General features: G+C 31.4%; 2 protein-coding genes across 4 annotated transcripts; both read right to left on the bottom strand.

Annotated features, from left to right (window-relative positions):
• Window positions 1-1,214: 1,214 nt before the first annotated feature.
• LOC111062636 (troponin C, isoallergen Bla g 6.0101) lies at window positions 1,215-7,777 on the bottom strand. Of its 3 annotated transcripts, none has more exons than XM_039421266.1 (6): window positions 7,640-7,777; window positions 6,949-6,976; window positions 4,110-4,253; window positions 3,138-3,260; window positions 2,230-2,361; window positions 1,215-1,454 (listed from the first exon to the last, which is right to left on the bottom strand). In XM_039421266.1, exons 1-6 carry the CDS (start codon window positions 7,640-7,642, stop codon window positions 1,426-1,428), a joined length of 459 nt encoding a protein of 152 aa, XP_039277200.1. In that variant the 5' UTR covers window positions 7,643-7,777; the 3' UTR covers window positions 1,215-1,425. The 3 variants fall into 3 exon arrangements, with proteins under 3 accessions (XP_039277200.1, XP_039277195.1, XP_039277191.1); XM_039421261.1 differs by lacking the exon at window positions 6,949-6,976 and adding an exon at window positions 5,162-5,189 and having other exon boundaries at window positions 7,640-7,693; XM_039421257.1 differs by lacking the exons at window positions 6,949-6,976; window positions 7,640-7,777 and adding exons at window positions 5,162-5,189; window positions 5,855-6,191.
• A 4,524-nt stretch (window positions 7,778-12,301) lies between these two features.
• On the bottom strand, window positions 12,302-20,424 carry LOC111056149 (troponin C, isoallergen Bla g 6.0101). Its single transcript, XM_022343483.2, has 6 exons — window positions 19,844-20,424; window positions 18,673-18,700; window positions 17,690-17,833; window positions 16,330-16,452; window positions 13,518-13,649; window positions 12,302-12,662 (listed from the first exon to the last, which is right to left on the bottom strand). The coding sequence occupies exons 1-6, from the start codon at window positions 19,844-19,846 to the stop codon at window positions 12,634-12,636; spliced, it is 459 nt and encodes a 152-aa protein (XP_022199175.1). The 5' UTR covers window positions 19,847-20,424; the 3' UTR covers window positions 12,302-12,633.
• Window positions 20,425-22,078: the final 1,654 nt, after the last annotated feature.

Here is a 22,078-nt window from a genome sequence, read left to right as displayed (position 1 = left end):
GTATAACATAGGTACCTTTATTATTTTTTTCCTCCCCATGGATAATAATTATAGTATCTCAGCACCTTTCATCCATTAGCCAGGTAGACTGATAGAATGGTGAACACCATTACTCCCAACAGAAAATAACGATTCTACTTTGAATAAATAATTTTTAAGAATAAGTAATAATGATTTCAAGTATGAATTTTCCTCTTGCTTTCTTTTATTAATGATTCTTTGTCATAGCATAATAAAAACTACCATTGTGGTAGTTTTACCTACCACATGTGTTACCTACCTACTTATGTAGTCATACCTGAGGAGAATAAACTTTTTTTCAACTATCTTTAATTGTATCTTGTGTTTTAAACCACTATTTACACATCAGTACAAAAATTCATTTAGCAATAAACCAATTCCATTAAAGCTTTTTAACGTAAATATGCTTAGTATTGTTTTCAATCAATATTACCAATGCAAAAACCATTTATCTAAAACAAAAATACGTTGATCTATAGACTTCTCCAAAATACCTGCTTTTTGTATAGATTTTTTGTCTGAAATCACTATAGATAAAAAATGACGGGCCACCGTAAATTGAGTTGAAATTTTTTATTCTTATGATATTTTTTTCAGTTATATTTTGGACTAAAACAAATATTTATAAAATATAAAACACATATTCGCCCCCCCACATGGCTAGGCTCTCAACTTGAACATATAGAGACAGTCCCACAAAAAGTGGGCTTGGCTTGATAGGCTCATATCCTGTGCGGAAATGCATTCTGCCTTCCTTTATGGAAAAAACTCATATTTTGGACATAACGCCAGAGTTATTCTGCAAGGCTTCGCAATAGGAAATTTCGTAGAATTAAAATCGTTATATAGATACGGTATGTTCTACGTAGTTTCTTCAAGGCTAATTATATTAATATTTTTCTTTTTTTCAAGCATTCACTTGAAAAAGCAGTACTGAAAAAATGCATATGCTTGGCAGTCTTGGCACTCCTGTGCCTTCATTAGTGATTCCTTGGATTTACTTTCACAAAGATGATCATTTTTCAATATAAATTTACAGTTCCATCATCACCGATATTTAAAACCCCTAAAAATATGTTTCCAAATGATGATGATATCATTTCACGTTCAATAAAAGTATGTTATATTATTTCTGGAAGTAAATTAGGTATCTTATGTGTAAAAGCTCTTTATTAAATGATTACAAAAAAAAATTGAGAGTGAAACATATTTTTTATCACAGAACATTGGATGAACATCATAAGAGAAACAAAAAACCATAATAAAACATAAAATAATGAAAATCGTACATAAAAATTGATAAATATCTAAAACTACAATTTAAAATTATCGTAATTGAAGAACAGTATCTTCATGAATGCATCAAGTGAGTATCTCTCATCATAAAATCCATTAGCAGCCAAATTATTCGCCAGTCATCACCTCCATAAATTCTGAAATGAAAAAGAGCTTCATCAATAATTAAAAAAGATTATCGCACAACACAAACGATCAAAAATAAGTAGTAGGCTGAATTACTATATTCTCTCTTCTGTAATATTGACATGAAACATTGCCTCATCGTCATGAAGGAGATGCACTTAAAGTTTAGTTTCAGTTTAATAATTATTGTATTATTTTTTTATTATGGATGATATCAACATGTATCTATTCAATATTTGCGTGGGTAATGCGATGATTTAAAATCTACGCTCTTGGCAAGATTTGAACCCACGTCTGTGCTGTCATCAATCTATCAAAGGTTATTGATAGCACGCCTATCACAATACCTATGTATTATACAGTTATGTAGAATAACATCATGTTGTAATACAAAATGCTTAAATCATCTTATCATCTTAATAGCATAATCTCTGTTGATATTGTACAACTCCTTAATATATGAGTGGAAAACACGGATGAGTATTATTTGTCAATTCCACGTTTTATTAAATTTGAGCACTGGACTGCAGCTTGTGAAAAAAATGTCTAAAAAAGCCTATAAACTATAGTTCAGTTCTTGAATAAAAAGAAGAAATAGACAATATTCTACAGTCTTTTCATTAATAAATTATTCTATTTGCAATACTAATAATGTGGATCATTGTAGATAATATATATATATATATATATATATATATATATATATATATATATATATATATATATATATATATATATATGGATTATCAGATCAGGTTTTTATCATTTGGAAAAAACGTAATTTACCTTCAAAGTCCACCGTTCCTGATCCGTCAGAATCAATTTCCTCTATCATCATGTCCAAATCATCATCAGAAATATTGGGATCCAGTTCAGTCAGAATTTCTCTCAACACGTCAGTTGTTATGTAACCATTACCTAAAAAAGTAGAGATTTTTTAACTTTGTGTATTACAGTTGTGTTGTGTGTGATGTTGTGGTAATTTTCCATAAAGAAAACACGAATTGAAATTGTCAACACTTTTATTTAAAAGTTTTGACGATTTCAATTTGTGTTTTCAACTTTGTTGTACATAGTGTGTAGTTTAGACACTGTTTACCTTTGTAAATATAAAAAAAAACTTACTTTTAATTATGAAATCGGATATTTTCATTCAATATACACCGTATTAGCTTCATAGCTTGATATATTCTCAAGAAGGTGGAATAAAATTCATAAAAAATATTATAATAGTACCAGTTAGTTGAAAAAATGGATTCCTATCATCTGAATCAAATCTACTAAAAGAGAGAAATTATTTTCATCATGGAATTAGATATTTTCATTCAATCCAAAATTCACCTTATTAGCTTGACAATTATTAAGAAGATGGAATAAAAAAATATTATAATAGTACCAGTTAATTGAATTACTGGATTCCTTTCCTCTAAATCAAATCTACAAAAAGAGATGAACTATTATGTAATTTTATCCTTAAAAAATAATGTGCATTATCTCACGGCTGGCAAAATACCGTAGAATACCTACTGTTTATATATTCTACGACTACATATGATAAGTCTGCAAAGTTGTTGGTTGCTATTCCTGTTTTTGTGTGGTGATTTTATACGGCATGGAAGTTATGTATAAATGGCGAGAAAATGTAAATGTAAACACTTTATCAATAGGATATGAAAATTGGAGTTGAATCCAACCTTCTTTGTCATAAAGACGGAAAGCTTCTCTCAGTTCTTGCTCCATGGCTTCCGCATCCTCTTCTTCCACTAAAAATTTTGATGCCAACTCGCAAAACTCTTCAAACTCCAGCTCACCTGAACCTGCAAAATCAAATATCAATTTTTCATTTTTCTTTTCACATAATTTCTTGTAGCGTGTGATAACTGACTGAAACAAGTTTTATGTATAAATACTGAATCTAATTCATGGCACATATGCTATTTATTTGCATTTCAAGTGACGACATATATTCATGAGGCATGAGCTTATTTTGTTCTACTATTTTCATTCATTTCGAAAAACCAATGACCAAAGTTTTGGTGAAAAAATCTTTCCTTTGAACCAATGTACCTAAAATGTATTCTAGATACCTTGCTTTGAACCTTATTCATTCATATAGAACCTACATACATATTTTATTTTTAAATATTGAATAAAATTCATTCAGTAATAATAATTGAATCTATTTGTTTTTATTTTTGTTAAAAAAATGTGATCTCTTTTGCCTTATTCTTTTTGAATTTCCATACAAACAAAAGTGAATGAGATTCACAAATAAACTAATAGACTTGAAAAACATCCTCGACCGAAAATAAAATTATGATAACCGGTATGAATAAAACAAACTAGAAGTTATCAAACACTTACATAATTTAAAATTAACAATTTTTCATTAGCCTATTACAAATTAAAATAGCCCAACTATAAAAGAATGTCTCATAAAACAAGCCCCACATCCTTCACCACGAATCTTGGTTCAGTTTTGTAGTGGCTGGTACCTATTGCACCGTATAATATAATAATTTGAAACACTTAGTTGTAGTTTTTATCCATGAGGGAAAAACACAACATCAATCAGAACTCAACTGAATTTCCACCAGAAATTCAGTCTGGTCAACTGAATTGACCAGAAATTATTCAGCACACAATAATTCAAGTAGGTCACTTACCGTCGACATCCACTTGTTCAATAATATCTATGAGACTGGATTGTGTCTGCTTGTGGCCCAACATTTCCAGAATTGTTCCAACCATATCACAGCTGATGTAACCCTTCTTATCATGATCAAAAGCATTGAATGCTTTTTGCAGCACTGGAAAATTTAAATACCTTGATAGAGAATATTCATTTATTAATTATTTATGAGTCAGTCAAGCTTCAATTATGAAGTACGTAACAATGATATCAATTCTACATTGTGAAACAAAGTTATCGTATGCTCAAGTTGTTACTAAAGTGGAAAAAATAGTATTGAAGTCAGAAGAGCGTAAAATTTTTTTTACCACTTGCATCCATAATTTTTTTGAAAACCAAATATGAGATACTTCTCTGATGAGGGTTTAGACCTATCACTTGCCTTAATATGCTCTTCAATTTCATCATTTGCTAAATAAAATATTTTATTAGCTCATTAAACTCATAGCTTCCATTTCATATCAGATTCATCATATTGTATTTTTTTTTTTTAATTACTCTGGCTCGAAAATAATTGATTCACTTGATTAAATGAATTGTTATTTTCCATTATAAATCATTATTTAAGCTGCGTTTACACCAAATCTATTAACAAAATGCTTATTTTTCCGTCCTTATAGATTTTATTACATTAAACGGAGCTTGACAAACACATATGCACATCATGTGTATGATCAGTTATGTTCAATCTAATCGAATCTATAAGGACGGGAAAATAAACATTTTGTTAATAACTTTGGTGTAAACGCAGCTTTAGAATGTTTAATATCAATTTGATATTGGCTCAATAATTTGAAAATGTAAATCAATTTAATATTCATATCATATGTAATAGAATAGACAAAACTAATGTACCTAGAATACACTGGACAAAACCAAGGTCTATAGAGAGACCATTCTGTAACGGTCCGTCTGTAGACCTTGACAAAACAAATTTGCACATTTAGATAATGTTGCTAAAGTAGTCAATGTTATGTTAATTTAATCACTAAGATCATCGTAAATCATAATATATTTAATACTCACATGAAACCTGATCTTTCGTGAGGTCATCCTGGAAAAAATGAAAAATTCTGTTAAGAATCAAGGATGTAGACTTCTAGAAATACATTTTAAGAAGAATACGATAGTAAAAATAAGATATAATGCTATTGTAAATGCTTCTGATAAATCTTAATAATAATGATTATGTGGAGACTTTGTTTAGTCCGATTCAAGTTATTTAAGTTCTCAGTTGTACAAAAATCGTTGAAGATTTATAACTAAGTTTGACCCACCAGAATGGATCCACTCCACTCTCTGAAAATAATAAAACTTGAAGTATCATTTATGAACGAATAAAGATAAACTAGCAAGGTAGAAGGAAGGAACGTTTTTAAGTTACTAGCAAGTTAGAACAGAAACAATTTTCTCAAAAGAAGTTGATGAAATTACAAAACTTCTATAATAACTGAAAAATTCACAGAGTTGCAATTTGAATGCACATGACACTTATTGGCAAATTAGTGCATAAAGAAGATTTATTTGGAGAATAATTGGAAAGAAAATCAGCTAATTAAATAATAGCTCGTAAATTGCAATGGATGAGGATCAATTCCTCGTCAATTGAGTTATTTTTTAGGAAAGCTTAGAAGATACATATGATTTCACTGATTGAGTGGAACGAATCAATCAAATGAAAAAATACTATTAGATTCAAAAATAAAATATATTGTTTACCATTATTTCCAAAAATGGAGAGTCTGGCTAGTTGAATGAAGAGATCGTTGACCGACGACAATGAATGACTTATTCTCTAGTTGATGTGATGATTGATTATGTTGAAGCTTTTTATTGACTAGAGTTTTTAAAGAATTACAATCCCCACCCTTGAACGAAATCGAAAGGTTTTTCAGTTGATTGTACCCCACACTCGCAAACATAGACAGGTAGATGAACAATTATTACACTCACACAAACACATCATGCTTTGTACTATTGATTTATCCAATAGAATAATAGGCAGTAATTTACTGCAGCGAATCTATTTCGAGTTCTCAATGAAGAAAACAGTAGTAAAGAAAGTAGAATGCCAACACTGCAACCAGACATTTTTTACATGGAGCAAATAGATCCACGTGCTTCTCTTTATTTGGCTTCTATGTAGTGGTGAATTGCGGTCCATTGATCAATCAATCAATGTCACTTGGAAATTAGGTGCGATTGCATCTAAATTTAGAAAAAGGTTGTCCCAATTTCCATCCTCAGGATTAGATTGTGATAGGATTCTTTTGAACCTGCTGATCGACTACGAAGTCTACATCTACATGTACCAAGTTTAAAAATAATTATTATTCATCAGAGATACTGGTATAAAATATTACTTTTTTAAATTCAAGAGTCATACCCAAAGTACAACCTTCTATTTTACAGGCAAGTCATAAAATTATAACAAATTTTTAATAGTACATCATGTGTATGATAAGTTATGTTCAATCTAATCGAATCTATAAGGACGGGAAAATAAACATTTTGTTAATAACTTTGGTGTAAACGCAGCTTTAGAATGTTTAATATCAATTTGATATTGGCTCAATAATTTGAAAATGTAAATCAATTTAATATTCATATCATATGTAATAGAATAGACAAAACTAATGTACCTAGAATACACTGGACAAAACCAAGGTCTATAGAGAGACCATTCTGTAACGGTCCGTCTGTAGACCTTGACAAAACAAATTTGCACATTTAGATAATGTTGCTAAAGTAGTCAATGTTATGTTAATTTAATCACTAAGATCATCGTAAATCATAATATATTTAATACTCACATGAAACCTGATCTTTCGTGAGGTCATCCTGGAAAAAATGAAAATTCTGTTAAGAATCAAGGATGTAGACTTCTAGAAATACATTTTAAGAAGAATACGATAGTAAAAATAAGATATAATGCTATTGTAAATGCTTCTGATAAATCTTAATAATAATGATTATGTGGAGACTTTGTTTAGTCCGATTCAAGTTATTTAAGTTCTCAGTTGTACAAAAATCGTTGAAGATTTATAACTAAGTTTGACCCACCAGAATGGATCCACTCCACTCTCTGAAAATAATAAACTTGAAGTATCATTTATGAACGAATAAAGATAAACTAGCAAGGTAGAAGGAAGGAACGTTTTTAAGTTACTAGCAAGTTAGAACAGAAACATTTTCTCAAAAGAAGTTGATGAAATTACAAAACTTCTATAATAACTGAAAAATTCACAGAGTTGCAATTTGAATGCACATGACACTTATTGGCAAATTAGTGCATAAAGAAGATTTATTTGGAGAATAATTGGAAAGAAAATCAGCTAATTAAATAATAGCTCGTAAATTGCAATGGATGAGGATCAATTCCTCGTCAATTGAGTTATTTTTTAGGAAAGCTTAGAAGATACATATGATTTCACTGATTGAGTGGAAGGAATCAATCAAATGAAAAAATACTATTAGATTCAAAAATAAAAATATATTGTTTACCATTATTTCCAAAAATGGAGAGTCTGGCTAGTTGAATGAAGAGATCGTTGACCGACGACAATGAATGACTTATTCTCTAGTTGATGTGATGATTGATTATGTTGAAGCTTTTTATTGACTAGAGTTTTTAAAGAATTACAATCCCCACCCTTGAACGAAATCGAAAGGTTTTTCAGTTGATTGTACCTCCACACTCGCAAACATAGACAGGTAGATGAACAATTATTACACTCACACAAACACATCATGCTTTGTACTATTGATTTATCCAATAGAATAATAGGCAGTAATTTACTGCAGCGAATCTATTTCGAGTTCTCAATGAAGAAAACAGTAGTAAAGAAAGTAGAATGCCAACACTGCAACCAGACATTTTTTACATGGAGCAAATAGATCCACGTGCTTCTCTTTATTTGGCTTCTATGTAGTGGTGAATTGCGGTCCATTGATCAATCAATCAATGTCACTTGGAAATTAGGTGCGATTGCATCTAAATTTAGAAAAAGGTTGTCCCAATTTCCATCCTCAGGATTAGATTGTGATAGGATTCTTTTGAACCTGCTGATCGAACTACGAAGTCTACATCTACATGTACCAAGTTTAAAAATAATTATTATTCATCAGAGATACTGGTATAAAATATTACTTTTTTAAATTCAAGAGTCATACCCAAAGTACAACCTTCTATTTTACAGGCAAGTCATAAAATTATAACAAATTTTTAATAGTAGGATGCATTTTTTCTTCTCTGCTATATCAATATAACAAATTCTAAAAAATATATTCCAATTTGATATCCAAGTTAGCTCTTATATAAAAAGCAATAGGCTAATAATTATTGGAAAAGTTATCTATGATGGAAAAATCTTCTTTGATCATCAAAATCGGTACCACCCTGTTATATATTCCACCAATAATTGATCATTACGTGCTACATTCAAAATTTCCTTAGAATGAGAGACCGTAAATTCTGTTTTGGTGAATATAGAATATTTTTCAAAATCTTTTCAAGACCCACAGTAAAAATAAGTTCAATGAAACAAGAATTGCTCGAATTCATGTCGAAAATCAGAGATAATACCTTCTTCCTTTCAAATTTCAAGAAATGAAAATTTTAATATCTTACTTTAGTATTGTTAACACCTGAAGTTTCATTTAATATTGCAGGAACTTTAAATGAAGGAGTCGATTTTACAGTTGAATTGTTAAAGTTTCAATATTGGGATAGCATACAAATATTTCAAATATTTAAATACCAGCATGTAACCAGTGCTTTGCACTGAGGAAAATTTGATGTTGTACTTGATCTCCTTATGTCCAAGAAAAAAGAATACTTATTTATCATTATGTGGATAATCTTTATAAGAGTTGAACATTTACAGCAAAAAAAATGGTTTGATGTGTCTTGAGCTCAGACACGGATCCAGGGGGGGGCGATCGGGGCGATCGCCCCCCCCCACTTTCAGAGTGATGTTTGAAAAATCTACAGTTACTCTTACTCAAGTCCAGTCAATATAGACATGAGAAAGGGGGTGTGCTTGCATTTTATATTGTAGTTCTGATTTTTCAATATATTGTTTGGATATATAAAAGAAATCCAGAACCAATCATTTCATGCAAAATTTCCTTGTACTAGGTCACAATTTCCTTGTGCTTAGGGCACGATGGCCCAAAAACCTCTTAATATTTTTGGTTCATTTTCCAGCTTTCAGTCATTTCCGCCAAATCCTGACACAAAAATTCGTTTTCGCCTTTTTTTAGATCATGAAATTCTCAACAATGAATCCTCCATTGTCATCACATTAAGATTTCGCACCATGATATAAGTTCATTAGATCATGTTCTATGAGAATCACCCGTTAGATGCTCTTAATTTAGTGGAGAGGCGCGCATAAGGACACCTAAAGGATCAAAATTTCAAACACTCATAACTTTTGACACAATGATCGGATCTCAATGTACCACAGCTCATTATTCTCTGCTCGTCAAGACGGTTCTAAATCATGCATCATAAGTCGAATTCGATTGAAAAATATAAATTCATCCCTGAGTGTAGTTTAACCAGTATTTCAATTACAAAGAAATGACCAATAATTCAGAGCTATATGTATCTCGGTAACCCATTATTATAAAAAAGGACTTAATCTTGAATTTTATAATTGAATTTTAATTTTTTCTCCTCTTTAGTTGCTGTAAATGAAAGAATATAATCTCAAATTCGATCATTGAAAAAAATCAAGAAATCGAAGATACATTCCTCATATTAACGGTCTAGGAAGTTCTATGGTAGAAAAAAGTGATTCAAACTGAATTTTAGGCAACTGAGCTCGTAGAGGATGAAATAGTCTACAATTTGGAATCAATCATGAGTTTCTATAATGTATCAGACTCATTTTAGAGACTCTTGATAAACAGAAAAATCGCGAAAAAATGAAATACTGAAATCGCTATTTTTAAAATTGGCTGTAACTTTCTAATGATATTGGAATCGAAAGTATTCTCCATCGTAGTGGAAAAAGAAAATATACTTTTCCACATCCACATTTTGAAATTTTATCCGAAGTATTTCACAAGATACGCAGCTTTGAATGTGGAAATTGATCACTTTTTGTGAATTGAAATACTGGTTGAAGTACACTCAAGGATGAATTGTCTATTTTCTAATCGAATTTCACTTATGATGCATGATTTTTAAACCGCCTTGACGTGCCGAGAAGAATGAGCTTTGGTACAATGAGATCTGATCATTGTGTCAAAAGTTTGAAATTTGTATTCTTGAGGTATCCTTATGCGCGCCCTAAATCAAGAGTAACTTATCTAACGATTCTCATGGAACATGATCTAATGAACTTATACCATGGTGCGAAATCTGGATGTGATGACAATAGAGTTGCTGATGATGATTGAAGCTGAAACTTGGGTGTTTTCTAAAATACAAGGATCATTGTTCTCAGGTTTACCTGGAAATCCATATGTAGAGTACAAAATTACGCTCAGAGTAATCTTGAATTATTTATACATTTAAATGGTAACAATCGGAAGATAGTGTGGATCAAAAACTATAAAATCATAGAAATTTATTTTTTCCTAAAATTTTACTCACTTTTGTAAAATTGTAACTCATTACTCATTGAAGATAGAAAGTTCCGAATGATCTCATTTTATTAGGAATTGGGTCACTCTGTACCTAGCACAAGGGGAATTTTCCATGAAATACTTGGTTCTGGATTTCTCTAATGTATCCAAACAATATATTAAAAAATCAGAAATACAATATAAAATGCAAGCACCAATGTGTCGAACGGAGGGGGGGGGTTAGGCTGGACGACCATCCCAATCGCCCCCCCCCCAGGTCAGGGTCCTGGATCCGCGCCTGCTTGAGCCCACAGCCCACAACCTTTGATTCAACCTTTGGTTCACTTTGAACCTCGCTACCAACTAGCTACGGAGTCACTTGAAGAAGAAAGCCCTGTTCGGTTTTATAGTTACCGTACTTAAACTGTGAATCACAAATTGAATAAATTTGTTTCAATCATTAAATAGCATTAATTGATTAATAGCAATGAAAATAAGCCTATGTCCATCCTCGGTAAATTAAGAATCCTTATGCTAAATTTCAAGTTAATCAGCTCAGTTCAGTAGTTTAGACGTAATTATGCGTCATTCGTGTATTTCCTATCTCGTACTTACTTGAGACGATTCTTCCATTTATTATTTTCAATTTCATAGATTAGTAAGAATTTCATAGAATCTACGTTCAAAGTCCACAGTCTATTCCTGATCCATCAGAAACGATCTCATCAATCATAGGCTATTATCCAAATCTTCTTTATAAACATGTCAATTTTTATCTCCTTTACATTTCCTTTTCAAAGATTCAACATGAATTTGTAATTTTTAACATTGACTCTCGGTTACACACAAAAAATTTAACCGGCGTAAAATGATGATTTCATGTGTAACTGAAGCAATGCCAGGAAAACCAATCATTAAACGGACGACAATGCGATGACTCACTTTTGAGATCTATGTTTTTGGTAGTTTCAATTCAGAATGTAATTATTTGATGAGAATAGATATATATGATACAGATAATAGATGATATAGATATGAGAATAGAGAAATATTACGGTCCGAAGATTGAACAGCAAGAAGCGGTCCATGAATGCAATAGATTGCAAAAATTATTATTAACCTCATGTCCAGGTTTTGCTTAAATAGCCTACAACCTGTAGGGTACATTTCACAGTTCATTTTTTTGTCTAAAACGAACTCCGTACTACAATATAATAATTATTACCTAGCTCTAGCATGGGGCACAATTTGTGAATATTTCATGAATAAATAAAAAATAGTTTAAAACATATTTTGTAACTTTCCTCTGATATGAGAAAGAGTGTGATTTTCAACTGAAAAAAACTTTTGACTCGTAGTTGAAAAAATGTGATAGATCATACAATGAACAATTTTTACTGGGTGCGATGAATAGAACATGAATATTTTAATATAATGTAAGTATTGGTAGTAGAACTACCACAGTTGCTACTGAAGAATAATATATTCTTAATATGCATTGTCATAATAAACGAGTTTTCCAGAATGTATTTTGCATCTATGTAGAATCGATTGGAGGGATTGATAGTTTTAAAAAATATAGACCTATTTTAGATGAAGAATATGTTTTTATTTTAGATTGAATTGGAAAGGCAAACCAATCATAAAATTCAATGAATTTTAGTCCGTTCAAAACAACAACAAATAATTATTTAATCAAACTTTATAAAATGTCCCACTCATCACAATTGAGAGTAACTATGTTATCACAGAACAAGAATCATAATTTTATTGTATAATGAATGCCATTTCGCTTTTATTTATAAATAGACCTATATATTATTCTGTTGAAAATTATTTAGAGGGTGTCTCATAGATGAAATGAAACACTGATGATATGTAAACTGAAATGATGTCATGAAGAATACAGCACTAAAATATTATTCGCCAGTCATGACTTCCATGAATTCTGAAACATAAAATACATTCACTCTTAGCAGAATCTGTTCATAAGATTAGACACAGGTATCAAGTTGATTTATTCAAGAAACAAACATTTTTTGCAAAACAAGAACTACCTAACCAAAAATTCTGGTTTTATAATAATTATTCAGAAGAAAATATAATGAAAATCGCATTTTCCACTACTCGTAATTTACAGTCATAGATGATGCATATTTTGAGTTGTCCAGTTCCAAGTTATGAAAATTGGTAAATTTTTTACTTTAATTCACGCTCAACCATAGGGTAAAATAATGCACACAAGAGTATAGTATACCCTGATTTAAACTGCTCTTGGTCGGCCATAGTGGTGGAAGGCGGAAATTAACAATATTATAGAAGCGAGCAGCTGTCATAGCGACCGTCGCACGTTGCATATTATGGCAACTCATTATAATTTAGGGGTAATCCACATGAGGCGCTTTCAAACGAGTGAGCAGTGAATCTAAAATTGAATAAATTTATTTTGATAATTAATTGGAAATAGCAATGGAATTAATTGGTTAATAACAATGGAAATAGGCCTATCACCAATATCATCATCATCATTGGCTCGACAATCCAAAGCGAATCTTGGCCTCCTCTAACATTTGCCTCCATTCTTCTCTATCCATATGGCAGCACGCCTCCAAATGGGCCTATGACCATCCTCGGTATATCAAGAATCTTTATGCAAAATTTGAAGTTGTAGTTCAAATCAGTTTAGTAGTTCAAACGTAATGATACATCATTCGTATATTTCCTATCCAGTGAGTGTATAAGCCGATTCTTTCTGTTATTATATATCAGTTTAATACAATAGTAAGAATTTTGTAGAACCTACCTTCAAAGTCCACAGTTCCTGATCCATCAGAATCGATCTCATCAATCATATTATCCAAATCTTCATCGGACATGTCAGGCTCCAGTTCCAGAAGAATTTCACGCAGCACATCAGTTGTGATGTAACCATAACCTGTGAGAAAAATAGAAATATATATTCATTGTTGACAAAAAAAAACATTCTACAATGTATGGTCAATCTCAAAATAATTTAAACATTACATAATCAGGCCACATACAGAAAATAAATAAAATAGAGGAATACTACAATATTGCAATACTATACATAGAGCAATGGTTTCACGTTGAACAATTAGAAAGACGATTTCATAAGAAGCCTGCAACTCTTAGAACACAATTACTTTAAAATTATTTCATCATTAAACTTCTGTTAAATTTTCCAGGAGGAACGCAGTAAACTACTAGCAAATAAAATTATGTACCTTATTTAACTTGTTAGAGATCTTGCATATGGTACCGGTAAGAGTTAGGTGGAAATTAAAAATTTCATTAACAAAAAAGAGAAAGCTCATACTGTGTACTTATTTTTAATCAGCTTATGAATCTGCTCATAACGTCAAATTATAATTCAATTCAATTCAATTTATTCATTCTTTGCACATTTTACATAGTTTAAATACACAAAAATACAAAATAAATAAAGAGTACAAAAGAATGTGTAGCTCGCAAGACTTTCGTCTGTTCGCGAGCATGAGTAAGAGAATATGAAGATTGAGAAACGTAGAAAAGAAAAAATATTTATAAAATAGAATATAATAAATGACTAAGAATAGCCTAATGGTAAAATAAATTTGAAATACAGAGTGAAATGAAGAACAGTTTTTTTTACAATATAAGAGGGAAAACCTGAGAAAGAGAAGAAGCACAGTGAATGCACAAGTCAACTGGTGATGAGAAGAGGTGAGTGGAGAAACGTAAATTTAGAATTTGTTATAAGCTACTGCCTTTGATTACTGAAAACGTCAGGTGATGTTTTGATCCATGATAAGATTTCTTTTCTCTTATAGCAATTTTGATTGTCTGATATGAAGTCTTGTGGTATAATATTTACTAGTTTGTCACATCTATACGGAAATTGCATTCTACATACTGTTAGATTAGTTTCAGGTAAGTCAGATCTCCTGTAAGTTTGGCGCGTGTTATATGGAGTAATTCGGGTATTGAAAAGATTTTTGTTTTTTAATAAATATGAAATTAAATTTTTCAAGTAGAGCTGTTTGATTGTAAGTATGTTAGATTCCTGGAAGAGAATTCTAGTAGGATACAGCCTTGGTTTGCTTAGTGCCACTTTTATTATATGTTTTTGAACATTGAAGATCTTGTTTATATGACATTCAGCAGTACCCCCCCATACCCTAATTCCATATTGCAACACAGATTGTGCGTAAGCAAAGTAGGCCATTCTAGTAATTTGTTGCATTTTCAACTGGCTCATTTTGTAAAATTTATTTGTTAGATACTTGACCTTGTGACATAGAGATTGGATCTGGGAATCCCATCTTAGATGACGGTCAACAATTATTCCCAGGTATTTAACGGTTTTAGAGTCCTCTAGTTTAGGACAGTCACAATCATTCAAACCTATTTTATTGCATTTGATATTATGAATTTTCAAGTTTATTCGGTTTACAGGTTGAGTAGCAGCATTTGGTGTGAAGGTCATGAATGAAGATTTTTTATGATTCAGAGTCAGGGTATGATAGTCAAGCCAGTTCTTGACCCTGGAAATACCCTTCTCAGCTGATATTTTAGTACTCTCCCAGTTATCACCCGAAAAAACTAAAGTGGTGTCGTCGGCAAATGAGATTGTTTGACCATTTTGCAAGTCGAGATTCAGGAGGTCATTAATGTATAGTATGAATAAAATTGGTGAGAGTACAGTCCCCTGCGGTAAGCCGTAATCTAAAAGATTTTCAGTACTGGATTTATTTTCAATTGATAATATTTGAGAGCGACCTTCAAGGTAGCTTGTAAAAAGTTTCAGGGGCAAACCTCGAATTCCAATTCTATTGAGCTTTTCCAACAGTTTGTTGTGTGGGACAGTATCGAATGCTTTTTTCAAGTCAATAAAAATTGCAATAGATTTTTTATTATTACTAAAATTTTCAGTTAAAGTTTTTACTAATAACGAAATAGCGTCTTCTGTGTTTTTTCCTTCTTGAAATCCAAACTGGAAAAAACACAGAAGACGCTATTTCGTTATTAGTAAAAACTTTAACTGAAAATTTTAGTAATAATAAAAAATCTATTGCAATTTTTATTGACTTGAAAAAAGCATTCGATACTGTCCCACACAACAAACTGTTGGAAAAGCTCAATAGAATTGGAATTCGAGGTTTGCCCCTGAAACTTTTTACAAGCTACCTTGAAGGTCGCTCTCAAATATTATCAATTGAAAATAAATCCAGTACTGAAAATCTTTTAGATTACGGCTATAAAATAGCTACTCGTTTTATTCTCCATTAATATTTGAAATAAAAAAGTAATGAGGGAGGGGTAATAATGGACTGAAGCACCATCCACCCTTCTACCACAAATGTCCTCTCATCAATTCGAGGATAAGGTATGTGAAGCTGCAATTTTTTATTGATACAGTACACAATAATTTGTATTATGAATAATTGGGAAGGAACAACAGGCTCAGCCAGGAACTGTTCCTCTCCAAAATATTGATAAAAATAGTCCAAAAAATAGATTATATTTTTTACTTTTTACTACTTCTCCCCAATCCTGAGTCTAAAACCTCAAATTATATCATCTTATGCATCAGAGAATAAATTTATAAATCTCACCATCTTTATCATAAAGTCGGAATGCTTCTCTCAGTTCTTGTTCTATAGCTGCTATATCTTCTTCTTCAACAATGAATCTAGAAGCCAATTTGCAGAAGTCTTCAAAATCCAATTCTCCAGTTCCTATTGGTACAAGAAATATCAAATTTATTTTGAAAATTAACACAACATCAAAGCGAGCAAAAACATTACACCGTAGTTATATCAACTGTAAGCCTACAGATCAGAAAATATTCTACTGATAGAAACCTTTGAAAAATGCTCTAGGCTAGCCATGGAAGAAAAAACGTATAATACATTCAATGTTTTCTCAATGATTCAGAAAAATTACGGTTTTAGTGATAGTTTATATTCAATTATGACACTACTTCTAAAATAACGATATGACTGGTTTCTTATTTCTTTGAGCGAGTCTGTGGAGTTTTGGAGAGGCATGGCTGACTTTAGAGTTGATACTAGAGCCAGTATATCAACACTAAAGTCGGCCATGGGAGAGGCGATTGCCTGCTCGATGAGCTCGCTTCGTTGGAAACACGACCTACTAGGAGTATTATACAAGTTTGGCTTGGAATATGTATTTATATAGAAAAAGTTCAGCTGAATGTGATGTAGAAGGAAAGCCGATTGTGTAGCGTAAGGGAAGGAGTAAATCGAGATGAGAAACAAGTTTTATTATGGAGCCAGTTGCCATAGCAAAGTAGTCTTATAGAGGTGGTTCGATCAACTCCAAGGAACTCATATATTCCAACTCCTCCTGGTTTGTATCCTTACCTCTCCATAGGCGGTAAATTTCTTTGATCTTTGCATAGGCAAACTATTTTCTGTTTATAATCACTCTTCTCATGTTTATTTTGTATTTGTACATTTCCTACCGTATATATTTTGAAATACAATAACGCTTCATGTCATTTATTGCTGAATATTGTACATGCTCAAGTTTTCAAGAACTTTATATTCATTATGAACGTAATTAATAGGAATCAGAAATTTCATATTCATTATTCTTGAACTTATGTATGTGAGTTGTATTCAGAAGATAGAACAAAGTATGGTTGATTGTTCAATACCATTGAAAGACTTGATTTCCAAAATATCAATGTAAACATATTCAAACCTTTGACTAGCGATCCCTACTTTTACAAATAGAACGTTACACATCGTGATGGTATCGTACTGATTCCATAACCCTTCAATTCTCTAAAACCATTATCATTAGGGCCTACAACGCAATGTTTTATAAAGGAAAAATAATATTTGGGAGATCGGAAAAATCACCTAATCATAAAAATTCACTCTTACAAGATTATAGTCGTATACTAGATACATTGGTAAGCTTGAAACTTCAAAAAATCTCACTCACCATAAATATCGAATTCACTGATAATATCTCTCAAATTCTTATCAGTTTGTTTTTTCCCCAACATTTCCAGGATTGTTCCGATGGATTCAGTGCTAATAGCACCCTTTTTGTCATGGTCGAAAGCGTTGAAAGCCTTCTTACACACTGAAAATCATAAAACATTACTTTGATCCAACTATTAAATGAAAATTTACAAGAAATTATCTTTTCTAATCAATAAATTCAATTATTTTTACAATAAATTAGTTTACAATCTACCAGAATGAATGAGTCTTTTTTCATAGAAACCTATCACATTGTCTTTTTTCGTTAGGACTATTCTTGAATAGAAATAAAAATTCAAGTACACTTTTTTTAAATTGTTTACTTACGACATGTTTCGGCCATGAATTACTTGTAATTAAAACAATTTTATAAAAGGGTACTTTATTTTAATATAATTTAAAAAGGGATTTTCATTTTTTATTTCCAAACCTATAACACTTTAAACATAGGAATGTTTAGATTAGATGGTATGGATTAGAGCAATGAGTTCATAACGGCGGTACCGTACTTCACCACTGCAAACCAATGAAACCAATTTCCAGTCTTCAATCCTTGAGGTTTCCATCTAGAACCAGGTGCAATACTGGATAATGCGTTGTCCTGTTGATTTTATAAAATAATCGTAAGACTTTTGTTGGTGGGGAGTAACTTAAGGAAGGTTTAGCCTTTAGCCTGAATATATATAATTTAAGCCGTCAACGAGCCTCACAACTGTTATAATATCAGTCGGGAATAACAGTTCAACGTGTTCATCTGATAACACGGATTGATTAGTTGACTTAGTGATGACAAAATACCTGATAAATTCCTTGAACTTCTATAATATACTCCTTGTCGAGGGAGGTTTCTCAACTTTTTTATTTCAAAAACTCAAACTTCTCAACTATTCTAATAACTCTGTTTTGGACGATCTTTCTCAATAATTTTTGGATACTTACATTCAAGCTGGTCTTCAGTTAGGTCCTCCTGAAATGAACAAAGGTTCGTTAGTATTTGTTCGAGATATAATTGTTCAAGAAAAAACCCTATCCAGGCTGCAAATTTCATTCTAATAGTAGCATATTAGAAACTAGGCGTCGGTGTACGGTCTACTTGTTCATTAGAAATTTATGTAAATAAGTTCAACTAATTTTAGTAATGCTCAATTTTTGTTGAGGTGAATAACTCCTTTCAAACGAGATTCTTAAGAATAAATTAATCAATTCAAAATTGAGAAGAAAAACATTCACTTTAATTAAGTTAGTATGTTTTCATTCATTTCACATTATCAATATTACAAATGGGGAAAAAGATGGTTAATCTTACAAATGAAGATTATCATCATCATCAGTATTCTGCCCTTGGGCTGGTCCATAAATGATTCGTCCTTCTCCATTCCTCTCTGTCCTGTGCTATTCTCTTCAGCATGAATGAATTACTAGTATATAGCTTACTAATTTATAATATTTAAAATGGCATGCAACAATACTAAATACGTTAATAAAATCCCAGTGATCTATTCTAAGATAAATGATTGTTCTACTGGCACACTAGGCTATGAGAAAAATAGACAGGGTGCTAAAGAAGGGCACACTCTTGGAATCTCTATGTTAGATCTGGTTTGTTAGATTTTGTTTACTAATTTAATAATAATTTAACGAATGCTCAAATGTATCAATCACACTTTGATAAAAATACAATGGGTTTAGTAGCTCAAGACGATTAAGAGGACAGATTAATTGAATTATTATCTTGACTGCCGTTCAATTTAAAGTCTCATTCACATTGTGAAACGGGTTTAATTAACTAATAAGAGTTAATTGGTATTTGCCAAGAGTAGACTCAAGTATTTACAAGTAGCTCATTATGAACATTTATTATCTGATAAAATCCGCATTAATTCATTCAAATGGATCAATGGATTGTAGACGAATGCTCATGACAATTTTATGTGACTTTAGAGAGTCCTTACATTGAAAAAAAATAATGTAGAAAACAATTCACACATTGTATTTGTCAAATTGGAACGTAACATAATATCCCTTCGTGAGTTATTTCAATTAGTGGCATATTTTCAATCGAAAGCTCACTTGACTCTGATATGTTACAAAACATAATTAATTCACTCACCATTACACTATCACTCCGACACTGTTGGTATCAATGACTCTTGATCTCTAACAATACTATCACTCCGTGAAGTTTGAAAATTATATACTAGCCAGGCTAAATATCCAATCAATTTCAAATTTAGCAACTGACATGAATTTTCTCCTCCCCAACTGCTGATCCACTATATGTGTGAGTGAGTGCTTGAATCACAGTGAAAATTTGTCAAGTTCAATCAATCATCTCACACAGAGGTCACGGTTCTATTAAAGGGAGGTGTTAATTCGAGAAGATAGAAAGAATGCTAATCAGTGCCAAGCTCACGCTGTACATTTCTCTCTTCAGTTACGGTAGCCATGCAATTGTTCAATTTGTAACTCGTTTAATAGAAATGAAAAATTGAAACTGCGTTCTTATCATTGAAATTCAATAGAGGCTTAATGTAAATTAAGGGAGCTTCAATATTAAAAACATCATTATTTACTTTTGATGTATTTGAATATTTATCCTGTTCCAACCAAATTATTTATACATTCCATGATGGACATAATAAAAATTTGAAAATAATAAAGAAAGACGCATTCATGTACATTTTGATGTATGTTTTGAATAAAGAGATTGATTGGTTGACAAATAATATGCATGATCTGAAAAGAACCAACATCTCTAGCCCAAAACTGTTCCCTTTCCGAATTTTGATAGTAGTAGGTTCAAAATGGGAGGATAGGGTGAGGAAAGATGCTGATGAAATGTTGCGGCGATGGATGGAGGCGTAGTTTGGTTGAGGCCAGAGCCCGATTTGAGCTGTAGCGACATTGGAGAGACTACTCCTCAGTGAACGTAGTCTATAAGATCTAACCTGTATCAAAATTATTCTATCAAAATACGATAAAAAAGAAAGTAATAATATGAATAAGAAAGAGGGAATCTACATAAAAAACTCTGCTTTTAAATACCAGAACAACATTATTGGTACCTCAGAGAAGAAGCTTGAGTTCTTACAGTAATGGGTTTACCTTGATATTTGTTCACTTAAAATAATATAAACATCAGAAAAGGATAGAAGGTAGAATAATCATCAGCCCAAATATTAAATTAAATATTAAGGCTTTTCAACCAACAGAATGGTAATTTAAAGTACAAGGTTCAATTCATGTGGAGGTGGAATTTATTCGATAAAATTTAGAGTAGGCCAACTCAGTAAAGTAATAGAATCAAAGAATAATCACTTAGATCTACATGTTTAAACATATTTAACTGGTTTTTTATATCCATTTAGATTTTGTAGCTTAGTAATATTCATATTTGATATGTAGCCTACATTATAATATAATATTGCATTCATTTTTGCTTATATTTCTTTTCTATTGCAATTTTTCTTTGTAAAATTGGTGTTGTACGGTTGGGAGTTGAATAAATGATTAATATTTAAAATTCAGTAAATTTTTTCGAACGTAGGTACATTATTTTTCGTCAACTTTTGCCAAATACTGTCAGTTGAGATCCTGCTAATCAATTACTTACAAAGTAATAGGTTTTATTCTCTGGCATCCGTCACAACCTATCAATCAAATTAGAATAGACTATCAGTGCCGATCAACCCCCACCAATCTGTTGCTCCTATTTCCTCCTCCACTTCCCTCTCAAGACTAATTGTTACACAACTTTTATAATTGGTTTCAAAACGCATGCATCCCTCTACCAACAAAAATCAGCCAAGGATTAAATAAATATAAATGTAATTTTGTTTGATCCATCAATATATTACAATAAAAGCCAAGAAGTAAGAATACTACCTACTGTTAGCCTAACTGCTAACTTACTGGAGATTAGACAGCTTTATCGCATATTGATTTGGAAATAATTGATTCAGTTGTGAGTGCCGATTTCAACAGATTGATGGTGGAGGCTAAAATTGAATTTAATTAGACAAATCGGTTGTAACAGAATAAATTATTGTTTTAGTTAATTTTGTCTCTAATGCTGACGTATATTATGAAACACGATTTTGTATGTGAAAAGTAATTATGTTGAAGAATAAATCGAATAAGATACTCACTCTGAAACTTGGAATTGACTCAGCCTAGAAGTTTTCAAAATGTATCGATCTCAATGAGTTCCAAACTGCATAATTCGTCCTGTGATATACTATACATCACCTACTCAATTCCTTGTTAAAATCCAGTTTGAGTCCTTTAACGCCATCAAAATCGTCTTAATTGAGGTTTCCTGAACATAATTATTTTTCAATTTTAG

Source organism: Nilaparvata lugens, chromosome 1 (genome assembly GCF_014356525.2).
Source record: "Nilaparvata lugens isolate BPH chromosome 1, ASM1435652v1, whole genome shotgun sequence".
In the NCBI taxonomy this organism is placed as follows: Eukaryota; Metazoa; Arthropoda; class Insecta; order Hemiptera; family Delphacidae; genus Nilaparvata; species Nilaparvata lugens.
The sequence above is the reverse complement of the archived record's forward strand: the minus strand, read 5'-3'. Positions and strand labels throughout refer to the sequence as shown.

Bases quoted from the DNA above. Each gene is read 5' to 3' on its own strand.
- LOC111062636 (XM_039421266.1), bottom strand. The intron at 3,261-4,109 runs GTAAGTGACCTA...TTGATTTTGCAG, and splicing joins TGAACAAGTGGATGTCGACG to GTTCAGGTGAGCTGGAGTTT. The intron at 2,362-3,137 runs GTTGGATTCAAC...CTACTTTTTTAG, and splicing joins CCGTCTTTATGACAAAGAAG to GTAATGGTTACATAACAACT.
- LOC111056149 (XM_022343483.2), bottom strand. The intron at 17,834-18,672 runs GTAAGTATCCAA...TATGATTTTCAG, and splicing joins AACTGAAGACCAGCTTGAAT to TGTGTAAGAAGGCTTTCAAC. The intron at 12,663-13,517 runs GTAGGTTCTACA...TTTATGTTTCAG, and splicing joins AGGAACTGTGGACTTTGAAG to AATTCATGGAAGTCATGACT.